The sequence below is a fragment of the Rhinoraja longicauda genome, chromosome 12 (assembly GCF_053455715.1).
Source record: "Rhinoraja longicauda isolate Sanriku21f chromosome 12, sRhiLon1.1, whole genome shotgun sequence".
Lineage (NCBI taxonomy): Eukaryota > Metazoa > Chordata > Chondrichthyes > Rajiformes > Arhynchobatidae > Rhinoraja > Rhinoraja longicauda.
Window position 1 is genome coordinate 44,694,014 of NC_135964.1, and position 13,614 is coordinate 44,707,627.

At 46.1% G+C, this 13,614-nt stretch overlaps 1 protein-coding gene across 1 annotated transcript in view; it reads left to right on the forward strand.

Annotated features, from left to right (window-relative positions):
* Positions 1-13,614, forward strand: part of LOC144598975 (cell adhesion molecule DSCAM) — a 565,733-nt gene that overhangs the window by 453,281 nt on the left and 98,838 nt on the right. The window contains exons 16-17 of the mRNA XM_078409651.1: positions 3,479-3,549; positions 7,920-8,160. Of these exons, the coding sequence (XP_078265777.1) occupies positions 3,479-3,549; positions 7,920-8,160 (312 nt within the window). The remainder of the gene's footprint in view (positions 1-3,478; positions 3,550-7,919; positions 8,161-13,614) is intronic.

Sequence of the window (13,614 nt, forward strand, 5' to 3'; positions counted from 1 at the left end):
ACCGTGAGGCAGTTTAACTTCAACAGACAGCAATGAGTTTGCAAACTTATATTCTTTTGGCAGAAGATGGAGCAGGTGGAGATGGATGAAGGATAGACAGAGATAGGAAAGGAACAACAGTTATATATATATATATATATATATATATATAATGTGTGTGTGTGTGTATATACCCTGTATATCGGTGAGACCAAGCGCAGGCTCGGCGATCGTTTCACTGAACACCTCCTCTCAGTCTGCCTTAACCTACCTGATCTCCCAGTTGCTCAGCACTTTAACTCCCCCTCCCATTCTCAATCTAACCTTTCTGTCCTGGGCCTCCTCCATTGTCAGTGAGGCCCAGCACAAATTGGAGGAACAGCACCTCATTTTTTGCTTGGGTAGCCCAGCGGTGTGAACATTGACTTCTCTAACTTCAAGTAGCCCTTGCTTTCCCTCTCTCTCCATCCCCTCCCCCTTCCCAGGTCTCCCACCAGTATTACTGCCACTGACTATATTCTATCTCTGTCCCGCCCACTCCCCTGACATCAGCCCGAAGAAGGGTCTCGACCCATTCCTTCTCTCCAGAGATGCTGCCTGTCCTGCTGAGTTACTCCAGCTTTTTGTGTCTATCTTACATTTTTATACAGTGCACTCAGAAAGTTTTCAGACCCCTTCACTTTTTCCACATTTTGTTACGTTACAGCCTTATTTTTAAATGGATTAAATTCATTTTATTAATCATAAATCTACACACAATACCCCCCATAATAAAAAAGTGAAAACAGGTGTTTAGAAATTTTTGCAAAGTAATTAAAAAGAAATAACTGAAATATCACATTTACATAAGTATTCATACCCTTTGTTATGACACTCAAAATTGAGAGTATGTTCATCCTGTTTCCATTGATTATCCGTGAGATGTTTCTGCAACTTGACTGGAGTCCACCAGTGGTAAATTAAATTGATTGGACATGATTTGGAAAGGCACACACCTGTCTATATAAGGTCCCACAGCATGTCAGAGCAAAAACCAAGCCTTGAGGACGAAGGAATTGTCCATAAATCTCCGAGACAGGATTGTGTCGAGACACAGATCTGGGGAAGGGTATAAAACAATTTCTGCAGCATTGCAGGTCCCGAAGAGCACAGTGGCCTCTGTCATTCTTAAATGGATGAACTTTGGAACGGCCAGGACTCTTCATAGAGCTGGCCGCCCGGCCAAACTGAGCTATCGGGGGAGAAGGGCCTTGGTCAGGGAGGTGACCAAGAACCTGATGGTCACTCTGACAGAGCTCCAGAGTTCCTCAGTGAAGATGGGAGAAACTTCCAGAAGGACAACTATATCTGCAGCTCTCCACCAATCAGGCATTTATGATAGAGTGGCCAGACGGAAGCCAGTCCTCAGTAAAAGGCACATGACAGCCTGCTTGGAGTTTGCCCAAAGGCACCTAAAGGACTCTCAGACCATGCGAATCAAGATTCTCTGGTCTGGTGAAACCAAGATTGAACTCTTTGGCCTGAATGCCAAGCAAGTTTCTAGAGGAAACCTGGCACCATACCTACGGTGAAGCATGGTGATGGCAGATTCATGCTGTGGGGATGTTTTTCAGCGGTAGGAACTGGGAGACTAGTCAGGATCGAGGGAAATATGAACGGAGCAAAGTACAGAGAGATCCTTGATGAAAACCTGTTCCAGAGCGTTCTGGACCTCAGACTGGGGCGGAGGTTCATCTTCCAACAGGACAAGAACCCTAAACACACAGCCAAGACAACGCAGGAGAGGCTTTGTGACAAGTCTGTGAATGTCCTTGAGTGGCCCAGCCAGAGCCCGGACTTGAACCTAATCAAACATCTCTGGAGGGACCTGAAAATAGCTGTGCATCGACGCTCCCCATCCAACCTGACAGAGCTTGAGAGGATCTGCAGAGAAGATTGGGAGAAATGACCCAAATACAGGTGTGCCAAGCTTGTAGCGTCATACCCAAGAAGACCTGAGGCTGTAGTCGATGCCAAAGGTGCCTCAACAAAGTGCTGAGTAAAGGGTCTGAATACTTATGTAAATGTGATATTTCAGTTATTTATTTTTAATTACTTTGCAAAAATTTCTAAACACCTGGTTTCGCTTTTTTATTATGGGGGGTATTGTGTGTAGATTTATGATTAATAAAATGAATTTAATCCATTTTAAAATAAGGCTGTAACGTAACAAAATGTGGAAAAAGTGAAGGGGTCTGAATAATTTCTGAATGCACTGTGTATATTTATATATATATATATATATATATATATATATATATATATACATAGTGAACTTTTGTTTCTCATTTATCGCCATTGTTCTTTTCCTATCTCTACCTATCTCCACCTATATATAATATATATGTGTGTGTGTATGTGTGTGTGCACAGAATGGAACATCAGATGCTGGTTTAAACCGACGATAGACATAAAAAGCTGGAATAACTCAGCGGGACAGGCAACATCTCTGGAGAGAAGGAATGGGTGACGTTTCAGGTCGAGACCCTTCTTCAGACTGTGTGTGTGTGTGTGTGTGTGTGTGTGTGTGTGTGTGTGTGTGTGTGTGTGTGTGTGTGTGTGTGTGTGTGTAGGAAGGAACACACAAAATGCTGGAGTAACTCAGTGGGACAGGCAGCACCTCTGGAGAGAAGGAACGTCTGAAGAAGGTTCTCGACCCGAAACGTTACCAATTTCCTTTTTTATTTTTGTGTGTGTGTATTATATATAAATATATATCTTGTATATATGGTTACACCTGCGACCAAGTGGAATTTTAATTCATGCCTCCATTTTAATTGTCCACACCTGTCGGGATGTGTTTTAACTATTATGAGACCATCACTCACTGGGAATGAATAATTGGTGAGTTTAACCCACTGTCTCTCGTGTTACATTACAGCCTTAGAGATTCGTACCAAACAGCGCTTCCAAACGTGCATTGCATTTAATTTTTCATTTTAAAGAAGAGTCCCAGCATAATTTTTGTAACTGCGCATTAGTGACTGATAGTCAGTATCAAGCTGACCCAGAACTCATAAATGGAAGGAGTTCCACTTGTGAACAGGGCAGAGTTGATGAATTTGTTTAGCAACGAGCTGGATAAATAAACTGGAGGAAAGTGAGATTCAGCCCTGCATTACCCTGTTCTTTGCTACCTCTGTAAAAACATTGAGATTGTAGGAAGTTACACATGACTATATTCAAAGCTGGCATTGAAAACTATGTACAAGGAATCGCTAATGTGAAGCCCGTTTGTATATCCAAGTGACACATGTGTACTGTGCCTGGATATGTGATTTGGGTGGATGGATTAAATGTAAGGTATGTGAGCACTGTATCACATGAAATGAAGATGAAATTGGTGGGCAACATTTGGTTTCATCCTGGGCCATGGTCTCATTGTTCAAAGGCGTGCAACTTCTCAGTTTCATCAAAGTGACTAATATTTTCTCTTTTATATTTCAACCCCTCTCTTTAGCCCCAGATGGTCCACCCGCCGACGTCGTCCTCGAATCTTTGTCTTCTCAGGTTATCAAAGTGACGTGGAAGGTAATTGAATTATTGCTCACTCATCCATAAGAACGGGAAGGTCAGACAGCAACATTCCTGGGATCAGAGTTCCTTTGTTCATTATGTTTTCGGAAAACATTGCACAGGTTTGATTTTGCTTTTCAAAAGGTGCTGCAAAAGAACTTTAAAGAGTAGCCATAATTTAGTTTTAGTTTAGGAATACAAAAATGACCCTTGAGAAGGTGGTGATGAATGACCTTGAACTACTGTAGTCCAAATGGTAAATGGTGATAGAACCAGCATCGAAGAAGGAACAGCAGTTTAGTTCCCAGATAACATCTTGTGAAAATAGCCTAGAATCATAGAGCCATACATCATGGAAGTAGGCCCTTCGGCCCAACCTCCTTGCCGGGCAAGATCACCCCACAATGTTAGTCCCACCTGCGTTTGGCCCATATCCCTCTCAATGTGTCCTATCTGTGTACTTGTCCAAATGTCTTTTAAATCTTGTTACAGTACTTACTTTAACTACCTCCTCTGGCAGCTCATTCCATATACCCACCAGGTAGACACAAATTGCTGGAGTAACTCAGCGGGTCAGGCAGCATCTCTGGAGAAAAGGAATAGGTGACGTTTCGGGTCGAGACCCTTTTTCAGACTGAGAGTCAGGGGAAAGGGAAACGAGAGATAATAGACGGTGATATAGATATCGAACAAATGAATGAATGATATGCAAAAAATAACAATGATCAAGGAAAGGTGGAGCCCACAATGATCCATTGTTGGCTGTGGGCTGGGTGATAACTGCAGATATTGGTTTACAAAAGAAAAGACACAAAGCTTATGTGTGACATGGTGGCGCAGAGGTAGAGTTGCAGCCATACAGAGACAGAGACCCAGATTAGATCCTGACCACGGGTGCTGTCTGTACGGAGTTTGACCATTCTCCTCATGACTGCCTGGGTTTTTCCCCAGGTGCTCCGGTTTCCTCCCCCACTCCAAAAATGTACAAGTTTGGAGGTTAATTGGCTTTGGTAAAAAAAAAAATCTAAAATTGTCCCTAGTGTGTAGGATAGTGTTAGTGAACAGGGATGGCTGGTCGGCACGGGCTCAGCGGGCCGAAAGGCCCGTTTCCGTGCTGTATCTCTAAAAAGAAAATTTGGATGAAGGCACATGGGCTGGAGGCTGGAGGTCAGAGAATGGAATGTCAAGAAGCCCACTGTAGTCACTTAGGGAGGGAGGGGGAGGGGAGGAGGGAGGGATGGGAAGGCGGGGAGGGGGAGGAGGGGAGCGGGGAGTGGGGGAGGAGAAGGTGCTGCACCAATGCAGAGAGGTTTGGGCCCAACAGATCCACTTGGTCTAGTATATCTCTAAAAACAGATGATCCAGTCGTATTAACCATTTGGTGCTGAAGATTGACATAAAGTGCTGGAGTAACTCAGCGGGTCAGGCGGCATCCTTGGAGAAAAATTGGGTGGGTGACGTTTCGGGTCGGGACCCTTCTTCAGGCCGAATGCAGAGGTGGGGGTGGGAATGGGAGTGTGGAAACTGGAGGTGAGAAAAGGCGAGAACAAGGGCCGGCAACAGATGACCTCAGGAAGGGTGGAGCCCACAATGGCCCATTGTTGGCTGGGGAAGGTGTGATAACGAGAGGGATACGAGGATGTGATAATATATACAGACCACCAGGTATTGATGGTGACTTTCCTCTTTGGAATCTGCAGTTCCTTTCCACGCATCATCTGGGTCTGTTTGTCAGAGTTGTATACGCAATCGTTTTGAGACACCTTTGACACAGTTAGTGGGCGGCACGATGGCGCAGCGATAGAGTTGCTACCTTACAGCGCTTGCAGCGCCACAGACCCGGGTTCATCCCCGATCATGGGTGCCGTCTGTACGGAGTTTGTACGTTCTCCCCGTGACCTCCGAGATCTTCGGTTTCCTCCCACACTCCAAGGATGTACAGGTTTGTAGGTTAATTGGCCCTGGTAAATGTAACAATTGTCCCTCGTGTGTGTAGGATGGTGCTAATGTGTGGGGATCGCTCATGGGGGCGGACCCGGTGGGCCAGTTTCCGCGCTGTATCTCTAAACTAAACTAAACTTTAAAAAAGACAACAATTACTCCTGTACATTAATCATAAGGCAGAAGAAGCTGAATTCTGAGCAGAAGCTGTGGGAAGCACTCCGCAGGTCAGCCATGTAAAGCTCTCCATTGGACGTGAAGAGCTGTGGGACCGTGAATAAAGTACTTTTTCACCTCGTTTAGAAGTGCCGGATAATAAATACTGAACTCGGCAACTGGGAATAGATTTCAAACGTGGCCTTGCAACCACATTATTATTTTCTTTATAAGCTCTCAGATGCTTGTCGCTCAGAAACAAACAAAAAAAGATTTATGTCGCCCCTCCCCCACTGAGTGGGAACAGAAATTTAACAATGTCGAATGAGAACAATAGACAATAGACAATAGGCGCAGGAGTAGGCCATTCGGCCCTTCGAGCCAGCACCGCCAATCAATGTGATCATGGCTGATCATTCTCAATCAGTACCCCTTTCCTGCCTTCTCCCCATACCCCCTGACTCCGCTATCCTTAAGAGCTCTATCTAGCTCTCTCTTGAAAGCATTTAGAGAATTGGCCTCCACTGCCTTCTGAGGCAGAGCATTTCACAGATTCACAACTTTCTGACTGAAAAAGTTTTTCCTCATCTCCGTTCTAAATGGCCTACCCCTTATTCTTAAACTGTGGCCCCTGGTTCTGGACTCCCCCAACATTGGGAACATGTTTCCTGCCTCTAACGTATCTAACCCCTTAATAATCTTATTCGTTTCGATAAGATCCCCTCTCATCCTTCTAAATTCCAGTGTGTACAAGTCTACTCGCTCCAGTCTTTCAACATATGACAGTCCCGCCATTCCTGGAATTAACCTAGTAAACCTACGCTGCATGCCCTCAATAGCAAGAATATCCTTCCTCAAATTTGGAGACCAAAACTGCACACAGTACTCCAGGTGCGGTCTCACTAGGGCCCTGTACAACTGCAGAAGGACCTCTTTGCTCCTATACTCAACTCCTCTTGTTATGAAGGCCAACATTCCATTGGCTTTATTCACTGCCTGCTGTACCTGCATGCTTCCTTTCAATGACTGATGCACTAGGACACCCAGATCTCATTGTACGTCCCCTTTTCCTCACTTGACACCATTCAGACAATACTCTGCCTTCCTATTCTTACCACCAAAGTGGATAACTTCACACTTATCCACATTAACCTGCATCTGCCATGCATCCACCCACTCACACAACCTGTCCAAGTCACCCTGCAACCTCATAGCATCTTCCTCACAGTTCACATTACCACCCAGCTTTGTATCATCTGCAAATTTGCTAATGGTACTTTCATCCAAGTCATGACTATTTATGAAGAATCTGTTTGGAGATTTAGTGATCCCCAAGTTTTAACATGGGATATATATTCCATCTTCCAATGGTTTGATTTGAAAAACCTGACAAGGTTGTTTTCCTGACAACCTCTCTTCATCAGATCATAAGGTCATAAGTGATAGGAGCATAATTAGACCATTCGGCCCATCAAGTCTACTCTCCCATTCAATCACGGCTGCTCTATCTCTCCCTCCTAACCCCCATTCTCCTGCCTTGTCCCCATAGTCTCTGACACCCATACTAATCAAGAGTCTATCTATCTCTGCCTTAAATATCTCCACTGACTTGGCCTCCACAGCCTTCTGTGGCAAATTCCACACATTCACCACCCTCCGATTAAAGAAATTCCTCCCCATCTCCTTCCTAAAAGAACGTCCTTTAATTCTGAGGCTATGACCTCTAGTCCTAGACTCTCCCACTAGTGGAAACATCCTCTCCACATCCACTCTATCTAAGCCTTTCCTTATTCTGAACGTTTCCATTTCTTGTTGTTTATCCCCTTCTTTCTCTTTCGCGTTTAATACAACAAATTATAGGTTCAAACCACCCCCCCAAACCCATGTATTTTCCCAGTATGTATGAGTGTATGGATGTGTTGATGTGTCGGTATACAGCGCAGAAACAGGCCCTTTAGCCCACCGAACCCACGCCGACCAACAGTAATCCTACACATTAGCACTATCCCACACACTGGGGACAATTTACAATCCTTACTGAAGTCAATTAACCTACAAACCCGCACGTCTTTGGAGTGTGGGTGTTAACCAGAGCACCCGGAGAAATCCCTTGTGGTCACGGGGAGAAGGTACAAACTCCGTACAGACAGCAGCCGTAGTCGGGATCGAACCCGGGTCTCTGGCGCCAATGTGCCGCCAACTTGAATCACAGCTTGAATGACCTGAATCACAATTCTCCACCTGTTCTCTTTCCCTCCCCCCCCCCCCCCCCCCCGCCATCTGCTCAGGCTCCGAAGAAGCACTTACAGAACGGATTGATCCGTGGTTATCAGATTGGTTACCGGGAGTACAGCGCTGGCGGGAACTACCAGTTCAACATCATCAGCATGGAGACGACGGGAGACAGTGAGCTCTACACCCTGGACAACCTGAAGAAGTTCACCCAGTATGGGGTGGTTGTTCAGGCGTGCAATCGAGCCGGCACGGGGCCATCCTCTCAGGAGATCATCGCCATCACGATGGAAGATGGTAGGTCAACCACCCTCTACAGGTTCTGGATAGGACACGGGTTGTATAGGCAACAGGTTCTGGATAGGACACAGAGTGGTGGAGTAACTCAGCAGGTCACGGGCCCAGGTAAGCCTGCCTTTTTGGCCGTTACATCAAATAAGCCTTGTTTTGGCCATACGCTGGCCTTATCTCCTCAACTCATTCTTCGTTGCTGCCTCCTGTAACCCTGGACTTCATTAACGCCACCACTAACTTCCTCACCTGCCCACAAATTCACCTGGAGAGACGCCACCTGTACCTGGCCTGTTACTCCAGCACTTTGTGTTCTTTTATGTATTAACTATCATCTGCTGTTCCTTGTTGCTACGTTGTGGATTTTTTTCTAAAAAGGTTAGAGAGGTTTGGTCCAAATGTAGGCAAGTAGAAACATAGAAAATAGGTGCAGGGGTAGGCCATTCAGCCCTTCGAGCCAGCACCGCCATTCAATATGATCATGGCTTATCATCCAAATTCAGTACCCTGTTCCTGCTTTCTCCCCATATATCATATATCGTTAGCCCGAAGAGCTTATGACAGAACAAGGGGTCACAGTTTAAGGATAAGGGGGAAGTCTTTTAGGACCGAGATGAGAAAGTTTTTTTTCACACAGAGAGTGGTGAATCTGTGGAATTCTCTGCCACAGAAGGTAGTTGAGGCCAGTTCATTGGCTATATTTAAGAGGGAGTTAGATGTGGCCGTTGTGGCTAAAGGGATCAGGGGGTATGGAGAGAAGGATACTGAGTTGGATGATCAGCCATGATCATATTGAATGGCGATGCAGGCTCGAAGGGCCGAATCTCGGCTGCATGGATGAGTTGGGCCGAAGAGCCTGTTTTGCAGGCTGTATAAACCCAATGATCCTGTGACTCTGTAACCTGCATTTGTGTAGCACCTGGAGCATCATCAGATGAAGGGCGGCAATGAGCCACAAAGGAAAATATATATTAAAGCTGATTGATCGTAAGAGTCAGGTTTTAAAGCGGAAGAGAGAGGCAAAAAGGTCAGGGAAAGGACTTGTGTGGGATACTCACTTACGGTGAATACATAACTAAAGAAGTCTCAGTAAATGAAGAGGTCCTCTCCAATAAAGGGAGCTTCTGATAAAAAAGTTAACGTGGCTCCCAAATATGGACTGTTCCCATTATAGGTTATTTTTGAACATTTCAAAAATATCTAAAGACTTAGTTTTCGTTTAGTTTAGAGATACTATGCAGAAACAGGCCTTTCGGCCCATCGAGTCCGTGCCGTCCAGTGATCCCCGCACCTTAACAATACGCTATCCACACTAGGGACCATTCTTTTCATTTATACCAAGCCAATGACCCTACAGACCTGTGGGTCTTTGGAGCGTGGGAGTAAAAACCAAAGATCACGGTGAAAATCCACGCGGGTCACGGGGAGAACATACTGTACAAACTCCGTATAGACAGCATCCATAGTCCGGGTCTCTGGCGTTGTGAGGCAGCAACTCTACCGCTGTGCCACCCCCTTCCACATTGATTTTCTTCAGTTCTATACTTTGAACCTTACTTCTGCTCTGGATGTGATTCCCTTTGTGTTTTCAACCCAACGGCACCATTGCAGGCTTTCTCACACCTGGCAGCCCATTTCTTTGCCTCCCTCTCTACATAATGTCCCCCTTGTACAGAGCTTACAAGGACCACGCAAGGAAGGTTGAAGGGTCCAAGGGAGATTCCAGAGGGGTGTGGGGAGAGAATAAGGTGGTGGGGATGGTTAGTACCTGCTCTCACGGACATCAGAATCAGAATAGAATCAGAATCAGAATCAGAATAGCCTTTATTGTCATCCAAAAAAGCAAGTCTTTTGGACAAAATTCCGTTACCCACAGTCCAAGAATAAGAGCAATAAAAATAAGCAATTTCACACACAATCACAAACCAACACAAAACAAAAAAAAAGAAACATCCATCACAGTGAGTCTCCTCCAATCACCTCCTCACTGTGATGGAAGGCCAGAATGTATTTTCTCTTCCCCTGCCGTCTTCTCCAGCGGTCAGGCTGTTGAAGTTGCCATGTTCCAGGCCGCGCCGGTCGGTGAAAGGTCCGCTGCGGGCCGACCCAAGCCCCGCGATTCGGGGCGGGCGAAGACGCTGTCTTAAATGTGTTAAATGCGGTTTGAAGCAAGATACATCTGCTCGGTGGGAATGTGACAGAATCCATATGATAGAGTCCGCAGAAAGATGGAGTTAAGATGTTTCAGCCTACCTAGAGCGTCCTCTGGTGTTAGGCCCAGGGATAGGCAACAGTTGAACACAAACTGTTTCTGCTTCAACAACAAGAAATTATTCACAAAACAAAACCCCATTTTATTCTTCATGCAACGAGTAGCATTGTAGTTTAGTTTAGTTTAGTTTAGAGATACAGCGCGGAGACAGGCCATTCGGCCCACCGAGTCTGTGCCGATCAGCAATCCCGCACTTTAACACTACCCTGCATATTCTTGGGACAATTTTACATTCATACCAAGCCAATTAACCTACGTACTTTGTACGTCTTTGGAGTGTGGGAGGAAACCGAAAATCAATAGACAATAGACAATAGGTGCAGGAGGAGGCCATTCGGCCCTTCGAGCCAGCACCGCCATTCAATGTGATCATGGCTGATCATTCTCAATCAGTACCCCGTTCCTGCCTTCTCCCCATACCCCCTGACTCCGCTATCCTTAAGAGCTCTATCCAGCTCTCTCTTGAATGCATTCAGAGAATTGGCCTCCACTGCCTTCTGAGGCAGAGAATTCCACAGATTCACAACTCTCTGGCTGAAAAAGTTAATCAAGGAGAAAACGCACACAGGTCACGGTTAGAATGTACAAACTCCGTACAGACAGCACCCGTAGGCAGGATCGAACCCGGGTTTCTGGCGCTGTAAGGCAGTAACTATACTGCTGCACCACCTTTATTAAATTAAGGGCCTGTCCGACTTAAGCGGTTTTAAGGTGACTGCCGGCGACTAGGCTGTTGCCGAACGTTGGCCGGGGAGTGGCGGGCACGATCGTGAGGAGTCTTCAATGAATCGTAGCGGATCTCGGCGCATCGCGGAAAAGTTTTCCAGATAGAAATTTCTCGGCGACAGCTGGCTTGTCGCCAGGTATCGTAGCTTATTGCGGGCGCTGTCGAATGCTGTCCCCAGGTTTGCTAGGTTGTCGCAGATGCATTTAGAAGCACGTAATATTGAATTAAGAAAAGGCATTTGAAGATACCAGAAGATAGTTTTGTTTAACCAATTTATTTACCGTCAGGACATTTGACAGGTAGATTGGAGGCGACAGTTTGACGGTCAGGTAAGGGCGTGGGAATTTTGCGATGTTTCCGAAGACGGTGTAATCTCTTAGCCAGGTGCTAGTTTCACAAAAAAAGTAACTTGTATCGACCTGACTCGGCTTTGTCGTGGTCATTGTCGTAGGGTAAAAGAACATTTTGGCGATCTGCTACGACTTTGACAGTCGCCGGCAGTCGCCTTAAAAATCTCGTAACTGCGACAGGGCCTTTAGTATCCAAAAGCCTGGGCCATTATTTAGAGATCGGAGACCTTTATGCCTCACACTGCCAGAGACCCGAGTTCGATCCTAACCTCAGATACTGTGGGTGTGGAATCTGCACGTTCTCCCGTGACCGAGCGGGTTTCCTCTGGATGCTCCGGTTTCCTCCCAAACTCGTGCGGGTTGGTAGGTTAATTGTCCCCCTGTAAGTTGTCTTCAGTGTGTCGGCAGTGGACGAGTCAAAAAAGCTACAGGAAAGCGTGGGAGATGAATAGTAATTATTCAGGGGTACAGCATTAGCATGGGGTTGAATTACAGTGACACCACAGCAAGTGAGTTTGTTTTTAACGGCACGGGCGGCACGGTGGCTGGCGCAGCGGTAGAGTTGTTGCCTTACAGTGAATGCAGCGCCGGAGACTCGGGTTCGATCCTGACTACGGGCGCCGTCTGTACGGAGTTTGTACGTTCTCCCCGTGACCTGCGTGGGTTTTCTCCGAGATCTTCAGTTTCCTCCCACACTCCAAAGACGTACAGGTATGTAGGTTAATTGGCTGAGCAAATGTAAAAATTGTCCCTAGTGGGTGTAGGATAGTGTTAGTGTGCGGGGATCGCTGGGCAGCGCGGATCCGGTGGGCCGAAGGGCCTGTTTCTGCGCTGTATCTCTAAATCTAAAATCTAATTATTTGTGCAGTGAAGTAATGTAGATGATACTGACAATACTGGCAGGTATTGTTTGTCCCAGTTTAGCCCTGAACTGAGGAGGCTGCAAAGGCTAATGTAGACTAGACCAGAAAAGGATATTACATCGAAAATAGGTGCAGGAGGAGGCCATTTGGCTCTTCGAGCCATCACCGCCATTCTTTGTGATCATGGCTGATCATCCGCAATCAGTAACCCGTGCCTGCCTTCTCCCCATATCCCTTAATTCCGCTAGCCCCTAGAGCTCCATCTAACTCTCTTTTAAATTCATCCAGTGAATTGGCCTCCACTGCCTTCTGTGGCAGAGAATTCCTCAAATTCACAACTCTCTGGGTGAAAACGTTTTTCCTCATCTCAGTTTTAAAAGGCCTCCCCTTTATTCTAAGACTGTGGCCCCTGATTCTGGACTCCCCCAACATTGGGAACATTTTTCCTGCACCAGTACTTTTATAATTTTATACGTTTCTGTAAGATCCCCTCTCATCCTTCTAAACTCCAGTGAACACAAGCCCAGTCTTTCCAATCTTTCCTCATATGACAGTCCCGCCACCTCGGGGATTAACCTCGTGAACCTACGCTGCACTGCCTCAATAGCAAGGACGTCCTTCCTCAAATTAGGAGACCAAAACTGCACACAATACTCCAGATGTGGTCTCACCAAGGCCCTGTACGACTGCAGAAGGCCAACATGCCATTAGCTTTCTTCACGTTGAGGTTTGGACAAGTCTGGGCATTTTATACACCCTGTATTATCATTAGGTTTTTACTGCAGATTTACCCTACCTGCCAGGATGCAATTTTTATTCATGTCTCACCGCGTCCACGCCGACCATCGATCACTCATTCACACTGATCCCACTTTCTCGCCCACTCCCTACGCACTTGGAGAAAGTTACAAAGGACCAATTATCCCACAAACCCGCAAGTGTTTGGGATGTGGGAGGAAACCGGAGCACCCGGAGGAAACTCACACAGTCGCAGGGAGAACGTGCAATCTCTACACAGACAGATCCCGAGGTCAGGATCGAACCCGGGTTTCTGGCAGTGTGTGGCATAAAGGTCTTCGATCTCCCCTCAATGGCCCAGGCTTTTGGATACTAATTCAATAAGTTAACCACATGCCACTCATTACACAAATTATAAAATGTTATTCGTGTCATGACTAGGATAGTGATTAAATTAATGAATTAGTGTAAAATGTTATTCTCAGTGGTAGAGTTGCTGCCTTACAGCGC